This window comes from Diabrotica virgifera, chromosome 3 (assembly GCF_917563875.1).
Source record: "Diabrotica virgifera virgifera chromosome 3, PGI_DIABVI_V3a".
NCBI lineage: Eukaryota > Metazoa > Arthropoda > Insecta > Coleoptera > Chrysomelidae > Diabrotica > Diabrotica virgifera.
Genome location: NC_065445.1, coordinates 146,616,592 through 146,636,993, shown reverse-complemented (window position 1 = coordinate 146,636,993; position 20,402 = coordinate 146,616,592). Strand labels below are relative to the sequence as shown.

Here is a 20,402-nt window from a genome sequence, read left to right as displayed (position 1 = left end):
ATATTAATGGGTTTGAAATAACCCGAAAGTAATAAGTATGTATTAAGTTATGTTGTTGGAAAAAAGATATCAGTTTAATCTATTTCTTAAACATGTTCTAATTTAGTACGTTCTTTAAAGGTAAAATATTGCAAAACCTTTAAATTTTAAAGAACCGCTAGAATTGACATGAAATTTGGCATAAACATAGCTAACAAGTCAAAGACAAAAAAATGATATTGTGCCGATGTGTGCTTTTGCAATAGGGGTGAGTTTCACCCCCTTTTGGGGTGAAAATATGTTCGAAATAAGTCCGGAAATGGATAAAATGACTAATTCTAAGCAACTTTTGTTCTATAAAGTTTTTTCACCAAGTTAATACTTTTCGAGTTATTTGCGAGTCAATATGTTAATTTTTAACCGGACAAAACTAGACCTAAACAAACACGTGTAAAAGAAAAATTAAAGGATCTTTAGACCACATCAATAATATCCACCATAAAATTCAGTTTACTATGGAACTGGAAGAAAACGAAAAACTACCATTTTCATATGTGTTATAAGAATATATACAGTATACCGAAGACTCAAACAGCATACCGACAGATATCTACACGCTGCTCACGTCATCATACTGCACAATAGTACGTTCTTTAAAGGTAAAATATTGCAAAACCTCTAAATTTTAAAGAACCGCTTGGATTGACATGAAATTTGGAATACACATAGCTAACAAGTCAAAGAAAAAAAGTGATATTGTGCCGATGTGTGCTTTTGCCCTTGGGGTGAGTTTCATCCCCTTTTGAGGGTGAAAAATATATGTTCGAAGTAAGTCCGGAAATGGACAAAATGACTAATTCTAAGCAACTTTTGTTCTATAAAGTTTTTTCACCAAGTTAACACTTTTCGAGTTATTTGCGACTGAATATGTTAAATTTTCTCCAAAATATTCACGTTTTCAGACGGTTTTTCGCAAATAACTCAAAAAGTAAGTATTTGGTCGAAAAAAATTTCTTATCAAAAATATAGCACGTAAAAAAGTGAAAAACATGGTGTATATTAGGTCACTATACTTAGTAGAAGCAGAGTTATAGCTAATGAAAAATAGGTTCATATTCGTCAAATTCCAAATCGAATATTTTAACGTGCCATAACCAAAAAACGAAGCACTTTTTTGGGGAAAACTCATTTTAACTTTTTTAAAGTGTTTAAAAAAATGCTTATTTTTGTTAAAAAAAAATTATCATAAAAAAACAAGTTACGCTCAAAATAAAGTTGGTCCCTTTTTTTTGGTAAGAAATCGGGAAAATCACTCCCTAATTAGCATTTCAAATGAACTTATAATTGTTACCACTTCACAAGTTTTTTACTCGCGTATGTATTGATCATATGATCTGTAAGTTTCATCGGTTCAAAGTCCTTATTTTTGAAAGAGTTGTAGTTAAAAGGGCTTGAACGAGTCACTTATCACGAGTGTATGCAAATTTAGAAACACCGAATCTTAACCAATTTGTGTCTTACAGAAAAACAAAAAAATACAAAATTATTCAGAAAAGTAAAGACGACATTTTTATTGTTTAAGATTTTTGTTTTGAAAAAAAGCATTTTTTCAAAATTAAAAATTTTACTTTAAAACCAAACTTTCAAAAATAAGCACTTTGAATCGATGAAACTCACAGATCATATAAACACAACATAAGTAAAGTAACTTGTGAAGCGGTAACGATTAATTTCATTTAAGTTGCTAATTGGGGGGTGATCTTCCTGATTTTTTTTGCCAAAACAAAAGGGACCAACTTTATTTTCAGCGTAACTTGCTTAAATTTGATGCTAGAATTTTTTTTATAAAAACAGAAATAAATTTTTTTTAAACACTTTAAAAAAGTTGTAATGTGCTTTCCCTAAGAATGCTTTATTATTTGGATATTTCACATTAAATTATTCTATTTAAAATTTTTCGAATATGAACCTATTTTTCATTAGCTATTATAACTCTGCTTTTGCTAGGTATAGAGACCTAATATATAGACCGTTTCTTTCACTTTTTTATAGGCTATAGTTTTACCAAGAATATTTTTTTCGACAAAATGCTTACGTTTTGAGTTATTTGCGAAAACCCGTCTAAAAACGTGGTTATTTTGTTGAAAAATGAACATATTCACTTGCAAATAACTCGAAAAGTATTGATTTGGTGAAAAAACTCTAAAGAACAAAAGTTGCTTAAAATTAGTCTGTTTATCAATTTCGGGACTTATCTTGGAGATATATTTTTTCACCCCCGAGATGGGGCGAAACTCACCCCCAGGGCAAAGGCACACATCGGCACCTATCACTTTATTTCTTTGACATGTTAGCTATGCGTATGCCAAATTTCATGTCAATCCAAGCGGTTCTTTAAAATTTATAGCAAAACCGTGAAAGAATGTACTAATTATATGTATACTACTTACATCTGTCGTATGTTTGATCATCTTCAACAAATTGGGACTAGTAGTTTCTTTATCTCTCTTCGTCCACACCGAACCGACCAATTCAGATGGTTTAATTGTCCTATACAAATCGAATTCGAGAATCGTAAGTTGCCTCGCTAATTCTACAGGGTGCAGTGTCAGAATGCCGTACTCATCCTCTGGACAGTTGATATGTCTTTCGATGGGAGGCGGTGGATCGTCAAATGCGAATTTTATGTGCCTTTGGTTATCGTTTTCCATCTAAAAAATAGTATTTAATGTAAGAATTTGAAGAAACTATGGTTAACCTACAAAATGCAATTAATGGCATAGAACGATGGTCCAAAAAATGGCATATAAAGTTTAATGTATAGAAATAACTTCATATTGACTTTACTAACAAGAAAATCAATTATCTACCAATAATCTTAAACAACAGCATTGTTCCTAATAAGAAAATAGCGAAATACCTGGATTTAAATCTGAACATTAAACTCAAATGTAAGGAGCATGTTAAAAAGAAAACTGAACAGTTGAAGATAAAGTAAAAATAATATGTATTGGTTGATAGGTAGGTACTCTCAACTTTCCCATCCAGAACAAAGTACATACTGATTTACACATCTTTGGGCTACAATTGAGCCACTCAGGAAAAGTGGTATAACTCACAAACATTTGTTGGTGAAATTGTATTTTTCACCACTGATCAGAATCCGTCACCACTGGCTCAGTAAGTATTACTGAGATTTTTTAGTTCGTTAACATACAAAATCTTTAATTTACCAAAAGTTAAGTTATATGCAATTATACCACTTTTCTTCTGGCGACTCAATTATGGGGCTGTACCAAAAAAAGCAATTATAGAAATTTAGGAATGCTGGAGAACCGAACACTAAAAAATATTGTAGGTGCTCCTTTGTATGTTCGGAATTATGATTTACGCAGACACCTTACACATTGCACGTCAGAGAAAACGGGCACCCCAAAAAATGGGTCATTTTTGATGTCTGGTATCTCCTGAACCTGTTGTCCGATTTAAGCAATTTTTTCGATACGTTACAGCCATATTTAAAATATCGCTGTAATAATATTGTTGTTAAACAGGTACATTTTCATTGTATACCGGGTGTACGAATCAAACTGTGTTTTTTCTCAAAGTTCGCAACACTCTGCGGAATATTTTAGCATTTATGAAGTACTGAAATTAAAACCCAACTACAGCCTCAGGTCTTCATAACATTCTGTTTTTTTGATTCTTTCGCTTATATTGGATAATACAAAAGTTAGGTACTTTATAACTAGCCATGTTCTTAATCAGTACGGGGTGTTTCTAAATGAGTGCGACAAACTTTAAGAGGTAATTCTGCATAAAAAATAATGACAGTTTGCTATATAATCGTATGTCCGCAAATGCTTCGTTTCCGAGATAGGGGGTGTCGAATTTTTTCTTACAAACTGACGATTTATTATTTGCTTTAAAACCGGTTAAGATATGCAAATGAAATTTGGTGGGTTTTAAAACGTAGGTATTGCACATTTTTGACATACAATTAAGAATTTAATATTCACCAGTGGCGTGCATACGGATAATATTATCCGTCATATTACCCGTATGCACGCCAATGGTGAATTAAAAATTCTTAATTGTATGTCAAAAAACGTTCAATAACTACGTCTTAAGGCCCACCAAATTTCATTTGCAATCTCAACCGGTTTTAAGGGCAGCCAAAGTCCGAAAATTGAAGTTTTTTAGGTTATGGTTGAAAATTATTCTCTGAAATCTTCTCTTTCCAACGATATATAACACATTATAGTATAAAATATATGGTTACAAAACTATTTGTTTTCTGAACGTCTGCACTCAACTTACTGTGTATCGGTAGCTTTATAGCATATTAGAGTGTTTTATGTTTTTGCGATTTCCCGAATACTAGGTTTTTAACTTTTGATGTCAGATATTCAGCCCTGTGATGGATGACCGAAGTTATCGTTAACGTAAAGTTATCCTGTAGTTATGTTATAACCATCGAATTGGTGTGATGTATCATACTTAACTTAACTATTTGCGTTATTTCTTGACAGTTCTTGAGTTATCTGGTCACTTTATAACGCGACGTTAAACCTCAAGTTATGAGATAACTCTGTAGTTATGCAAGGTTAGGTTCATTTTTGACTTGTTTTTAGACAGAAATCAAGTGAATTTAGAAGCTAGTAATTTAATAATTAAGAATAGAAGGGTAATACAATTTTAAAAATTATACAAAAATCAAATCGAGCAATATAAGTTGAAATTTTATTTTAAGTACATACTGAGCTTTCTATCCAGAGTTGCCAGATGATATTTTATAAATCCCCCACTTAGAAACTGAAATTCCCTGAAATTGAAGCTCAAACACCTCAAAGTCTCCAAATTTAAATTGTTGCCGCATTTTAATAAATTATTAGTCAAATGAAGAGAACAGTAAAGCAAAATTCATACTACAATATCAACGAGGGCCATGGAAATAATTCATAGTTCCTATCGTCTTCGATTATATGGGAGTATAATATACAGTTCTATGTACATTCGCAAATTTAATTTACCATGACCCCTTAAAATCATCCATAATTTTCCGCCCCCAAAAAATCCCACTACAATTTCTGCTTAGAAAAATTTCAATAGACGCTTTCAAATTAACCCAAAATTTTGGGAAAATACACCAATCTGGCAACCCTGTTTCTATCTACCGTTTGAAAGCAACTTACAAACACCAAGGAACCCAAACAGCTGTTTCCTGTTCGGTCATCGGCGGTAGCCAACGACGGGTATGTTCGGAACAATCTCTCTCGCTCACTCCAACTTGTACTATTTGTACATAAGGTTCTCTTTGTTACTTCAAAATTTGTTCCTCAAAACTTCTTTCTAATATAACGTTGATGATATAACTATCTCATAACTGCGAGCGATACAGCACACCAAATTTTACCTATACAGTTATGGGCACGTTATTCCTGAGAGTTATCTTAACTTTAACTCAAACGTTAAACTTAACTTCGGTCATCCATCACAGGACTGATTTCCGGATTCGTAGATGCTATAAGGTCCAAATTTTTACAGTAGTTGTAGATAGATAATATCCAGTTCCGCGTAAGTTTTATTGAAAAATGTACAAAAACAAGTAAAATAAAAAGTAAAATCTAAACTTTTTGGGTTTCTTTTTGTAAGAGTATTTTAAAAAATTTTAAAATAAATATTTCTTTCACTCTAACTTTACAAAAATCTACGCGGAACTAAACAATGCATGTACATAGTTTCAAAATAAAACAAAAATTAGGTCTCTAAGTGCTTTGGTTACAGAGCTATGTAACATAATGTTAACATTGTCGTTAAATGGGACTTTGGGTGCCCTTAAAGCAATAAATAAATCGTCAGTTTGTTAGAAAAAATTCAACATCCCGTATCTCGGAAACGAAGCATTTGTGGACACATATTTATAAAGCAAACGGTCATTATTTTTTCATGCAGAATTACCCCTTAAAGTTTGTCGTACTTATTTAGAAACACCCTGTACTGATGAAGAACATGGCTAGTTGTTCCTAACTTTTGTGTTATCGAACATAATCGAATGAATAAAAAAAACAGAATATTAAGAAAACCTGAGGCCATAGTTGGGTTTTAATTTCAGTATTTTATAAATGCTAGAATATTCCACAGGGTGTTGCGAACTTTGGGAAAAAAACACAGTTTGATTCGTACACCCGGTATACAATGAAAATTTACCTGTTTAACAACAATATTATTACAGCAATATTGTTAAAGAATAAGGCTATAACACATTAACAAAATTACTTAAATCGGACAACAGGTTTAGGAGATACGAGACATCAAATATGACCCATTTTTTGGGGTGCCCGTTTTCTCTGACGCGCAGTGTAGTTGAATCTATTCCAAATGGAATCAAGAAAGTCGCCAGGATACATGAAGAGAGGTTCCATAAGCATCTCATCCATGAAGTACTTCAGCTTCTTGTCGACCAACCCAAGATGCGTTTAGTCCTCTTTAAACCGTTTAAGTTTGTGTAATGTGTGAAGTTGTACAAGGCTTAGTTAGTGCTGTGCATTGTAACCACAACAAAGAAGTGGGTATTTCATGAAAAAAGCTAGGATGGACCAGATGACATCTAGTTTACAAACAACTTTAGTTAATTTAGGTTAAGGGCGTAGGCGCAAAAATTTGCTCCAAATGCGTTTTAAATGCATTTAAACTTTCAAATCCTGAGAAAAATAGGAAAACCGAGTTAAATTAATTCTTTATTGTGTAAAAAAATTGCACATAGTTTTCGAAGTAACAGAGCGTAACATGGGGCTGGAAATTATCCATCCTAGTTTTGTTTTCTGGAGTATTGGATTGTTAGGGCCTAATTTTATTTGACCAACACATAGCAGATTCCAAAAGTGACTTGTACATGTAGAATATCAATATCAGATGGGATGCCATAGTTTGGAACCGACAGCTGAATATTAAAAGGAATATGAACGGCTGAAGTCGCTGAATCAAGAGGGTAACTTGGAATCGTATCACATATGTTGTCAACGACTAAAGATGGCATTGAAGATTCATATGAAGAGTTAAGCGACTTGATTTGGATATTGGTTTTGAATCGAACATTAGAAGAAACTTGACCAATACCGACAACAGGAATTTTTGCTTCATTTCTGGGCACACCTAATTTATTTAGAAGCCTGTTTGTTAGAAAATTTGATTGACTGCCACTGTCGAGCAGAGCTCTGAAAATGTTTGTTTTCTAGTTCATCAAGCACTTGGACTCGTACAGTTGACAGCAAAACACCTTCCCTGAGGACGGTGCTTGAAAGAGAATGAGAATTTAAACTAGTACTTGGTTCAGGACTAGGACTTTTAACTGATTCAAAGTGCAGTAATGTATGATGCTTTTTGCTGCACTTTTTACTTTTTCCACATTTACTCGAATTGTTTGGATGACCACTGTATAAGAAGTTGAAACAGAGAATGTTTCTTTTTTTCTCCATGCGAGATTGTACATTGTGTTTAAGGGTATAGGCGCAAAATGTCGCTTGTCAAAATGTTCAATGTGTTTTAATGTATTCAATTTTTTCGAATCCTGAGAAAACTAATAAGTATTTTTGAAAAATTTAAACGCAGAATGAAAGATTACGTTATTACCGAGGGCCGAAAGTCCCTGAAAACTTCTATAATGTTTAATTTAATAAGTTACAGTGGTAAAAAAAAGAGAGAAAATTTAGTGTGACTGTTAATTTCAAATATCTCATTCAAAAGAAACTTTTTGTTTATTCTAAAGGACTTTCAGCCCTTGGTAATAATGCAATCTTTCATTCTGCGTATAAGTTTTTCAAAAATACTTATTAGTTTTATTAGGATTCGAAAAAATGAATACATTTAAAACACATTGAAAATTTGGACAGGCGACATTTTGCGCCTATACCCTTAAACCCCTTCGTTCACGAGTTAAATTTCTGTAATCTATTTCTGTAACTAAAGTATTTTATTCAATAAGTAATGTATGGTGTCTTACAAAACAATTTTTTTCTTTAATTTATACAGAGATGAACATTGCATTTGTCAAATGTCAATATAGAAATGTCGCATGAAATATAGAAACATATATTTCACAAAATTAAATATTTTGTTCAAAATCTTTTAGATGGAGATATAGTGGAACCTCGATAACTCGGATTAATCGGGACCGCGGCCGATCCGGGTTAGACGGAGAATATGGTAAAAATTGATAAAATACGGTATACTTACAGATAAACTCCGATATAATTGACATAACATGAAATATATATTCACAGTATACATCTAAATTACTAAAAACACAAACCTAAGCAAACGGAAGCGAACAATACAAGACTGTACTACACACAATACAGTCACAATCGGAACAATGTTATGTTATTTTAGAACAGTGAAGACTAAGGCCATTGTTTAAAAAAGAATTTTTTAAATAGTCTTTTAGTCTTTTTTAAACAATGCTAAGACAGTTTGATTGAAATAAATAAAGGAATACTACTACAGGTGCCTATTGTTTCCGATAATTCAAGACAATGAACGTCGCTCTGGCATGCCGCCGTTTGCCATGAGTCATTTTTATTATCGTATAGTTCAAATTACACAAATACACATTATCTCTCAAATATTATAATATTACATACATTTTTATTTTGAATTATTGAAATGTTTGTCTGATGAAAATCGGTCCGGGTTAGCCGGACTTCTGGGTTATCGGGGGCCGACTTATCGGGGTTCCACTGTACATACAAAAAATTATAGAATAGGTTGTCCTCAATTGAGGACACAGTGAACGAAAGAAGATACTACATGTAGTGCAGTCACTGAAGGTGGATATGAGCTATTACCTCCGATTTCGTTGAACCTCCATCGATCTGCATGAAAATTGGTGAGTGGTTAGAGGATATCTCAAGGAACAAAGGTGACATGGTGCCAACTTGCGCTTTTACCCTGAGGGTGTGTGCCACCCCTTCTCGAGGGTGAAAATTATTTTATTAAAAATAATCCCATAATTCGATGGAGGGACAAATTCTAAGTAAAATTTGTTATATAAAGTTATTGAAATAAATCAAAACTTTTTGAGTTATTAAAGATCAAATATTTGAATTTTTCGTTAAAACAATGCATGTTTTTAACCAATTTTTTATAAAGAACTCAAAAACCGTAAAATATTACAAAAAAGTTATTATTACCAAAATTGAAACTAATAAAAAATTAAATAAATTCCTGACTAAAAAAATTTTTTAGTGATAACTGAAAGTGAGTTTTACAGTGCTAGTCAAAAGTCCGTACCCCCCTCGTATCTTTTGAACGGTTATACCTATAATAGTGAAATTTAGAGGGAGGAAATAAACGGACGTAAGCTTCTTAACTAGTCATGACAGGTGACGTAATAGTGACAGATGACGTTACAGAGCCACTGTGACCGATAATTTTAAATGGGACCTTATGGCAAGTGATACCTCGTTTGAAAGGTATTGAAAATACCTATTCAGTCATACTAATTTTGTTTGAGTTTAAGCTAATTTTGATGAACAAATAAAATAAATATAAAATTGTAGTTTCGCATTTAATTAATAAAAATTCAAAATTCCGCCTATGATTACTTGTCAAACAGGTTGACGTTGACGTAAAAACTACTAGAGAATTAAAAAACGTCAACTCTTTTGACAAAAAATGCATAAGCGGACATTTGAATTTTTATTAATTAAATTCGAAACTACAATATTATATTTATTTAATTTATTCACCAAAATCAAAATCAACCTAAACCCAAAAAAATTAGTATGAGTGAATATGTATTTTAAATACCTTTCAAACGAGATATCACTTGCCATAAGGTCCTATTTAAAATTATCGGTCACAGTGGCTCTGTAACGTCATCTGTCACATTACGTCACCTGTCATTACTAGTTAAGAAGCTTACGTCCGTTTATTTCCTCCCTCCAAATTTCACTATTGTAGGTATAACCGTTCAAAAGATACGAGGGGGGGTACGGACTTTTGACTAGCACTGTATATAGGTAATTCAACGTAAATTTTTTTCGGCGAGTGCCCAAATCTAAGTATTCAAACTTAAATAACGGGAAAATGATGCATTTTATAACATAAACTTATTAAACATTTCTCAAAGTACTTAGAAATATCTATCAAATGAGTCCTCGAACAACTTGAAGCATTAAAATTTATGCTCTTAAAATTTTTCAAAATTTATCTTTTAAAATTTTTTCCAAAAAATTGTATTGTTTTTTTTAATAACTCCGTTAATTTCCGTTGAAAGATAATTCCAAGGGCAATTAAATGACGTTAAATTTAATCTTTTAAACTCCTTACTTTTTTTAATAAAAGGTTAAATGGCCCGGGTTACATGGTTCTCGTAGCAAAATTTAAGCTTTAAACGTTTCTATCTCGGTTATTTTTTACCCTATAGAAATAATAAAAAGGTTAAATATCTGATACAGAAAAAACTAAAATTTGGTTATATAATATCATTTTTTACGTATGTTGAGTATTTTTGGAGTTATTATCAAAAGAAAATGAAAATTACGATCATTTTAAAAATTCTGATTTTTTAAATTATACCATTTTTTTAAAAATTTTCATTCTAAACCGGTCAAAAATATTACTTATGCTAATGTAAAGAAATTATTGTAAGGATTACTATAGATTTTAATATTTGTGGAAATGGCGTATGTTTTATTTTTCACTTTTTCCTAAAAAAACTCGAAAGGGTTCTCTTATTTTCATCATAACTTCCTTAATTTTAATGCTATTTTCTTCTGAAGCTCAGTTGATAGGTAATCCGAAGTGCTTTGACAACTGCTTAACAGGTATATTTTATAAAATGCATCGTTTCCCCGTTATTTAAGCTTGAATTCTTAGATTTGAGTACTCGTCGAAAAAAATTTACATTCAATTACCCATAACTCACTTTGACTTAACATTAGTTTAGTTCTTTAAGTGAGGAGTGTATTCAGTTTTTTATTATCTTCAATTTTGGTAATAACTTTTTTGAAAAAGCTTATAGTTTTTGAGTTATACGTGAAAAACAGGTTTAAAGCATGCATTTTTTTACGAAAAAATAAAATCTTTGATCTTCAATAACTCAAAAAGCATTGATTTATATTAATAACTTTATATAACAAATTTTGCTTATATACTGAATTGCTTATATTATGAATTTATACTTATATCGATTTATGGTATTATTTTTGATAAAATAATTTTCACCCCCGCCCTGAGAAGGGGTGGCTTCCACCCCCAAGGTAAAAGCGCAAGTTTGCATCATGTCACTTTTGTTGCTTTAGGTATCCTCTAATTACTCACCAATTTTCACGAAAATCGATGGAGGTTAAACGAAATCGGAGGTGAAAACCTTCAGTGACTCCACTAATGGTATGATCTTGTGTTGACCCTTGCACAAGATGCAGGATGACAGAGAAACATGATTGCTAACAAAAGAACGGCTTCTTGATGATTTAAAGTTAACACCTGATATCGAACTAGAAGAGCGCCTGCTGGAATCCACAGTCTGCTCAACCTTTTCCAATACATCAAGATTTGGTTTTAAGAAACATCAAGAAATCATCGAAAGATGGATCATCAAGCTTAGTTTTTTCCCAATCACGTGCTGTTTCCGAATCTATTCTCTCCATTATAATATATGTTAATAACGCATCCCATTTCTCCACCGGTTGATTGAGTGAATGTAGGTATCGAATATTGCTTGTAATAGTATCAATTAGATAACAGAGTGAAGAAGAATTTTCTTTAAGGCTATGGGTACATAATTCGCAAATATTTTACGTGTATCCCTACTTTTTCTGTCTTTACACGGCAAATTATGTGTAGTAAAATTCACACTGGTATGGATATGTAAACATTACTAGAATGTCATTCTACTTGAAAATGTCATAATTAATTTAAAAAGATGGCTTTTGAATGTTCTTGGATAACTTATTTTTATAATTGCAAATTATTAATTCAGTTAATAAATGTGATAATTTTTTCACTAACTATGTTTTCAGTGATTGTAATAATTTATTTGTACAACAAAAACTAATAATCAATCGAGAAAAGAGGAAAAGTGTTAAAGTGATTTTTTAATAATATATTGTTATTATGGAACGCTTACAATTTTGAACATCTCAACAAAAAAATACTTGGATCACAGGATATATCTGATGTATTCTCTGCTTGGATCTTCCACAAATAATACACAATAAATAACTTTTTATTAAGTTCACGTCTTTAATCAATTATTTATCAAATACACTATATATCAATAATATTTAATCAATTTCTCAAAATATTCCCGATGCAATGTCAAATATTTAAAATTGTCACTGATTGTCAGTGTGTGACTGACAATATATGCTGACAATATTATATTCGGCTGAGTGCGTTGTAAGACAAAGACAGATTTGGAAAATATTACCACGGCATTGTGTTCATTTTTTTCGAATCCTGAAAAAACCAATAAATATTTTTGAAAAATTTAAACGCAGAATGAAAGACTAAATTATTACCGAGGGCCGAAAGTCCCTTAGAATAAATAAAAAGTTTATTTTGAATGAGATATTTGAAATTAAAAATCACACTAAATTTTTCCTTAGTTTTTCACCCCTGTAACTTATTAAAATAAACATTATAGAAGTTCTCAGGGACTTTCGGCCCTCGCTAATAACGTAATCTTTCATTCTGCATTTAAATTTTTCAAAAATACTTATTAGTTTTCTCAGGATTCGAAAAAAATGAATCCCCATTTGAATAGCATTGCAGCCGAAAATACGTACCGATCCTCTTAATGTTTCTTAAACCAATTGTAGATTTTACGTGATTATGAATGAGTAACAGTTTGTTGCCGAATCTATCACAGAGAAATTTCCAAGCGAGTATGAAATATGAAGAGGAAACTGTAAGCGATGCAATGCCATTTTCAATGTTATCCGAAAAACACGATTTCAGATAATGAAACTTCCGAATGTCTGATATGTTTTAATTTTGAATAATGATTGAATTAAACGAATCGTTAAATTCAAGCCTATTCTCAAAGCAACCCGTAAACATGAGCAACTGAATTGAGGGCAATGTAACCTTTGAGTAATGAGAATTATAAAACCTATGAGACACTGATTGCTTTAAAATATGCGTTTTCAAAATCCTCCCGGTAATTTAATTCTTCGTCTGGTATTTCATCTAAACATGATTTGACTCTTTTTGAGCTACTTTTGAGATTTACCTACAAAACGAACGAAACAAAACCCGTATAATTTGTGATTATTATGGTTGAAGTATTTTTCTATTTCAGATTTCTTATTACTACAGTTTTCACAATTCAATAAATGAAATAGAAAAGAAGTATAAAAACGTTATAGAAGTATAATAACGCATCGTAATATTAGCCATTTTCCTAATTCTTATAACCGACCTAAATTTGATCTACCGTATCTATTTCTTTTGAATGACTTACCTTTCTTTGGACAATTTTAATGACACTATCCACCCACTTCCGCATACTTTTCCCATGTACAGAATCCAAGAAGTTTTGTAATTTCACTAAAAGCGCTGCATCCCTTTCGAAATCATAAAAATGGTGGTCTACCCAATGACGTAACACATTTAATACCCTAAAATAAAACAAAAAACTTAAAATATCCAATGCATTTTATAAACAGGCATGTTTTTCAATTTTAAAAATGCCAAAACAATAAAAATAATATAAATATAGACGGTTGCGTTTCGATTCAATTTGAGTCTCTTACCATTCTCATACATATGTTTCTGGGTCTATCCGTCATCAGGGAGACTTGTAAGAAGCCAAAAGACTAAACTGAATCAAAATGTATAAAATAATATACCAAAGTATGCATTTAGCGACCTCTAAAGAGGAAACATGAAGTGAGTGTCGATAGCGATTAAGGCATATTTATATTTCATTAATACAACAACAATTATTTATCTATGTAAATCACTATCATTTGTTCACCCTTTTCGTTGATAAGAACACGAAACAAAAAATCTGTTAACAATCTTTATTGTTCCTTTCACTTCCCAAATGGACACTGTTAACAAATATCTTTATTATTTTTTAATGATTTTAATTTCCAATCGTGTAGTAATATTTCTCATCACGTGTTTAATTCTGTCCAATCAGATTATTATTATAGCGGGAATATTCTACCTAGATTATTATACTGGGAATATTTTTAGGTAGATTGTTTCTGTTTAATTACAACGAGTTTCCTAGTTTTGACAACTGTTAAATTTAAGAAAATGAACCATAATAAACCATTAGTTCTGCATCTTATGTCAAATTGTCACGAGGACAATAAAAATCGGCAATTTTAAGCGCTCGAGTGTACTTCGGTAAGATTATTTCATGAATAAAACTGTATTTATAAATAATTTTAACTAATATTTTATTGATTTCTCCGTTTGAATATTTGCTAAATTATGCTGTTCACTTTGACAATTTGAAAAATGTGTGTCACATTAATTGTGATAAAAATGTCACTGAATGTTTATTTACAAATACTTGAATTTTGTATGTAAGTATTAAAAAATAATCTGTCGAATGTAACGCAAGTGACATTTTTGAAAATCATGTTTTTCCATTCAACTAACGCTATTATTGTTCAGAAGGCACTGCCAAAGTGTAGTAAGCCTATACATATATTATGTTTAAAGTATTTTTAAGCTTACTACACTTTGGCAGTACCTTCTAAACAATAATAGTGTTAGTTTAAGAGGCAACAGTAGCGATCAACAGGTAGCAACAAACGCGTTCCAAGATTGCGGCTCTAATTTTAAATATTTTGTCGAGATATTTGGCACACATATTCGTAATATAATAAATAATGGCGGTACAGAGCCCAATGTCAGAAATATGTTAGTACGTGGAGATTACTCTATAACTAAATAAAATATTGAAAAAAGGAGCCTGTACCGCCATTAAGAAGAAAAAAAAAACTTTCTTCAAATAAACTTTTTTATCCCATGCCTAGATTTTGTGTAATCTTGGAACTACTAAATTTTTTTATTTCTAACAAGAAATCGAACATATTATAACTAAATAACTAATTAGGCAACATAGAGAAATTATCACTGTCACTTTGACAAACCTGCGTCAGATTTTCTCTAATATGTTCTGTCATCTTTATCGATATCTGTTCAGTGCAGTAGTGTGTTAATTTAAGAATTCATTTTTGTCGTTTCATAGGAAAGTAGTGTTTATTGATAGTTAATTTATTATATATTTGTTGTTGTTGTATAAGTTGTTGGCCTCTTTGAAAGAATAGATTGTTGTTAATTGTGAGTTTTAGTTATATGTAGGTAGGTAAGTACATTTTACGTAAAAATATTTCGAATTCTAATGCGAGTATATAAAGTTTTAGGAGGATTTTTTATTCTAAAAATATTATCAATAGTTTAACAAAATGGAAAAAGTAAATTAAACGAAAAATAAAAAGTGAAACCTTTCAAGAAAAAGTCCATTAAAAACCGTGCCGAAATTATGCGAAAATCGAAATTTGAACAAAAAATGATTATTTATTATTGTTTTATTATTAGATATTTCATGCAAATACCTTTCTAAATACCTATCTTAACATAAAATTTTCACCCATTTTGGTTTATTTTTATAAATATCTATTTATTAATAATAAAATCGTTTTCTATTACTTCCATTTAGCGCGACTATGATATTGTCAAAATATTAATCTAAGAGAATGTCAAAGATTACCACTGTTGCCAAAGTTTATGATACTATCTCCCGAAATTATATTTTGTTGCTACCTGTTGATCGCTACTGTTTACTCTTAATGGAAAAGCATGATTTTTTTCGCCAAAAATGTCACTTAAGTTACTTTGCCAAAAATGTATCGATATCACGCGATAGTAAGAATAAATAAAAAAATAATGCTTCAATTTGTTTCTCAAACTTGTTTCCATCCGGCAGTAGTCACTCGAGCCCCGCGAGCTTTCGTGTCTATTGCCAGGCAACAAGTTTTTGAAAAATTGTCGCATTATTGTCAATGTATTCTCACTCTCTTGTGATATTAATGTTGATAACTTTTTTCGACAATTTCCCTTCGTCAAGTATTACGTAAGATTCCCTTCGTCAAGTATTACGTAAGATGCCCTTCGTTGCTACGCAAAAATGAACATTTAACGAGAACTGGTCAAAGAGACCACGAACAGGTTTAGCAAATATTCAGGCGAAGATATCAATAAAATATTAGATAACATGATTTAAAAAGACAGTTTTATTCATGAAATAATCTTACTGAATTACACTTGAGCTCTTAGAAATTACCGATTTGTTTTGTCCTCGTGACAATTTGACATAATTTCCATTAAAACGGTCAAATTCAGACCTGTGGTGTATTATTACCGAATTTATTGAAGTGAAAACTTCTTTAGGGACGTTGTGCGATTTTTGGATAGGGGAAAAAGCATTGAATTCGAGACCGTCATCACTTATGCTATATATATATTATTCGTATGTATATATAAATTGTATAGAAGTATTTAAATTTAAAATAAATGTAAAACCTATTTTAGGATAGGGAAAAAAGATTTATTTCGCGACTGTCATCTCTTCGACGAAATAAATTTTGCACGTATCTATATTATGTGTATCTATACATAAATTGTATAGAAGTATTTAAATTTAAAATAAATGTAAAACCTATTTTTCGATAGGGAAAAAGGATTTATTTCGCGACCGTCATCGCGACCGTCATCTCTTCGGCGAAATAAATTTTGTATGTATATGTATTGAAGTGAAAACTTCTTTAGGGACGTTGTGCACTTTTTGGATGGGAAAAAGTATTAAATTGGCGACCGTCATTGCGACCGTCATCGCCTCGAAGAAATAAATTTTTGAAGTGAAAATTTCTTTAGGGACGTTGTACACTTTTTAGATAGGGAAAAAGTATTGAATTAGCGAACGTCATCGCTTCGGCAAAATAAATTTTTAAAGTGAAAACTTCTTTTGGGGACGTTGTGCACTTTTTAGATGGGGAAGAAGTATTGAATTAGCGATCGTCACCGCTTCGGCGAAATAAATTTTTGAAGTGAAAACTTCTTTAGGGACGTTGTGCACTTTTTGGATGGGGAAAAATATTAAATTAGCGACTTTTATCGCTTCGACGAAATAAATTTTTGAAGTCAAAAATTTCTTTAGGGACGTTGTGCACTTTTTGGATGGGAATAAATTACTAAATTAGGGACCGTCATCGCTTCGACAAAATAAATATTTGAAGTGAAACTTATTTAGGGACGTTGTGCACTTTTTCGATGTAAAAAAGTATTAAATTAGCGACTATCATCGCTTCGACGAAATAAATATTTGAAGTGAAAACTTCTTGAGGGACGTTGTGCACTTTTTGGATGGGGAAAATTATTAAATTAGCGATCGTTATCGCTTCGACGAAATAAATTTTTGAATTGAAAATTTCTTTAGGGACGTTGTACACTTTTTGGATGGGGAAAAAGTATTGAATTTGCGACCATCATCACTTCACTGAAATAAATTTTGTACATATATAAATTATGTGTATGTATACATAAATAGCATAGGGCATACGCATTGCGTATTAGTGCGGAAGATTCGTGCAAATATTATAAGAATTGCACATTTATTGATACAAGCATATAATTTGGTCCACATATACTGTACATATAAAGGTTCAAATTTAGATATGAGGCCATCTCAGATTTTGCCTTTTACAAAAATGGCGGTCATTCAAAATGGGCGGCTAGACATATGTGACTAATAGCACGATCTTTTGAATGAAAAGTCCGATTTCAACCAAATTTGGTACATAGGTTCTTTTTGTGATTTACAAGATCGATGTCGTGAACTGGAAGAATCGGTTTACCAGAAGTTGTATTTTTTCTGGTTTTTTATGTAAAACTATTTTATATTATGTAAATAATTTATTTTCAATTTTTTCATCCTGTATATATTAATTTTTCAAAATGGTAATACCACCATTGAAAAGAGCGTAAGAATATGTTTTACAAAATATTTTGAACTTTTTAGTTATGTTAATTACCATTTAATAAATACATAACGTATTTTCACATGTACCTATTTGTGGCAGATTCGTGCAAATATTATAAGAATTATTGTGCATTTAATGGTAGAAGCACATAATTTGGACCATATATACTACACATACAAAAGTTCAAATTTAGATATGAGGCCATCTCAGATTTTGTCATTTACAAAAATGGCGAGCATTCAAAATGGCGGCTACACATATGTGAATAATAGCACGATAACTTTTGAACGAAAAGTCCGATTTAAGCCAAATTTGGCATCAAGGTTTTTTTTTTGAATGAATAAGATCGAGGTCTTGAACCGGAAGAATTGGTTTACCAGAAGCTGAATTTTTACTGTTTTTTATGTAAAAATATGTTGTTTTTTTTTCAATTCTTTCACCCTGTATATATTAAGTTTTCAAAAAGGTAATACTGCCATTGAAGAGAGTGTAAAAATACTTTTTAGGAAAGATTTACCATTTAATAAATGCATATCGTATCTTCACACGTACCTATGTGCGGCAAATTCATTTTAAATGCCCGCCATTTTTGTAAAAGACAAAATCTGAGATGGCCTCATATCTAAATTTGAATCTTTGTATGTGTAGTGTGTGTGGTCCATATTATATGCTTTTACCATTAAATGCACAATAATTCTTATATTATTTGCACGAATCTGCCGCACATAGGTTCACAGGTACATATGAAGATAGGTTATGCATTTATTAATTGGTAATTAACATAACTAAAGAGTTCAAAATATTTCCTAAAAAATACTTTTACACTCTTTTCAACGCCGATATTAACTTTTTGAAAAATTAATACATACAGGGTGAAAGAATTAGTAAAAAAACAACATGTTTTACATAAAAATTAGGAAAAACACAACTTCTTGTTAATCGACTCTTCTGGTTCAAGACCTTGGTCTTACACATCAAAAAAATAACCTATATACCAAATTTGGTTGACGTCGGACTTTTCGTTCAAAAGTTATCGTGCTATTAGTCACATATGTACAGTCGCCATTTTGAATGCCCGCCATTTTTGTAAAACGTAAAATCTGAGATGGAGTTATATTTAAATTTGAACCTGATGGCTGTAGTATACGTGGTCCAAATTATGTGCTTCTACCATTAAATGCACAATAATTCTTATAATATTTGCACGAATCTGCCACACATAGGTACATGTGAAGATACGTTATGCATTTATTAAATGGTAATTAACATAACTAAAAAGTTCAAAATATTTTTTACAAAATATTTTTACGCTCTTTTCAATTGCGGTATTACCATTTTGAAAAATTAATATATGCAGAGGGAAAAATTGAAAAAAAAAACATATTTCTACATAAACAACCAGTAAAAACACAACTTCTGGTAATAGGCTATTGATTATGTTCAAAATAAGAGAGCTAAAAGGAACTACAACGTTAACGGTATTGTATTGTCTTGTATGGTAAATAGACCTCTAAATTATAAAAAAACCGCGGAGTGCTACCATTTAAATGGGTGCGTTTTTGAGAAAGGGGTGAATTAGTCCCTAGGCACAGGGTGAATTAGGGTGAGTTCTATGCAATTTTAGGTCAAACACGTCTACAGGAAAATTGTTCCAGGTTAAACTTACAATCGAAATATTATATTTTATTGTCAAAAATAGTTTTTCTTACAAAAATATATTCAAAAGAAAAGCAAGAAAAAAACACGAAAGAAAGCAATTTTGTTTTTTGCCCCATAACTTTTTTCCACATGGATATAGGTATAGGCATTGCTTTAGCAGAAAATAACTTCCGTCCTTTCTCTTTAAAATGAAGTTTGCTAGGATTCTCTAAGATTTACAATTTTCGAAATAGGATTTTTTAAACTTCTCCGCTCACAGCATTTTTGTGTAATTTTCCCCATTATTTCGCAAAAATTGTTCTGTAACTTTTTACTACGCATTTCTAGGTATATGCAATGGTACATTTAGTAGAAACAGAAGTCAATTACCTTTAAACTGGTCTGCTGTATAAGGTTATAAGGCTCTTTTTAAGCAAGTTATGCTTTTTCAAGGTTTCATACTTTTAAAGATTTTTTATATTTGTAATGATTATTTTTTAAAATTATCATTATGACTTTTTTCTTGTATATTTAGGTATATACATTGTGGAATAAAAAAAGCTCATTTTCTTTACTTTAAAATGGTGTATTGCAAAAAATTCTAGGACAATTTTTAAACACGATATCCATATGATATCCAACAGTATCCGTAATTTGACAAAAATTTAAATTTTTTTTATTGTTTTCAATTAGAAAAATATGATTGCATATTATAACATAATTTTTAATTCCAAATAACTTATCTTATTAACACTTTTCGATATTATGAAATAT

The 20,402-nt window shown here is 31.1% G+C and overlaps 1 protein-coding gene across 11 annotated transcripts in view; it reads right to left on the bottom strand.

Annotated features, from left to right (window-relative positions):
- Nucleotides 1-20,402, bottom strand: part of LOC114334083 (protein son of sevenless) — a 652,420-nt gene that overhangs the window by 514,583 nt on the left and 117,435 nt on the right. Inside the window, exons 12-13 of one of the 11 annotated variants that reach the window (XM_050646932.1) lie at nucleotides 13,451-13,607; nucleotides 2,430-2,690 (exon numbers count right to left, since the gene is read on the bottom strand). The exons of 9 other annotated variants lie outside the window; for them this stretch is intronic. In XM_050646932.1, coding sequence (XP_050502889.1) covers nucleotides 2,430-2,690; nucleotides 13,451-13,607 — 418 coding nt within the window. The remainder of the gene's footprint in view (nucleotides 1-2,429; nucleotides 2,691-13,450; nucleotides 13,608-20,402) is intronic. One more of the 11 variants, XM_050646939.1, reaches the window with a different exon arrangement.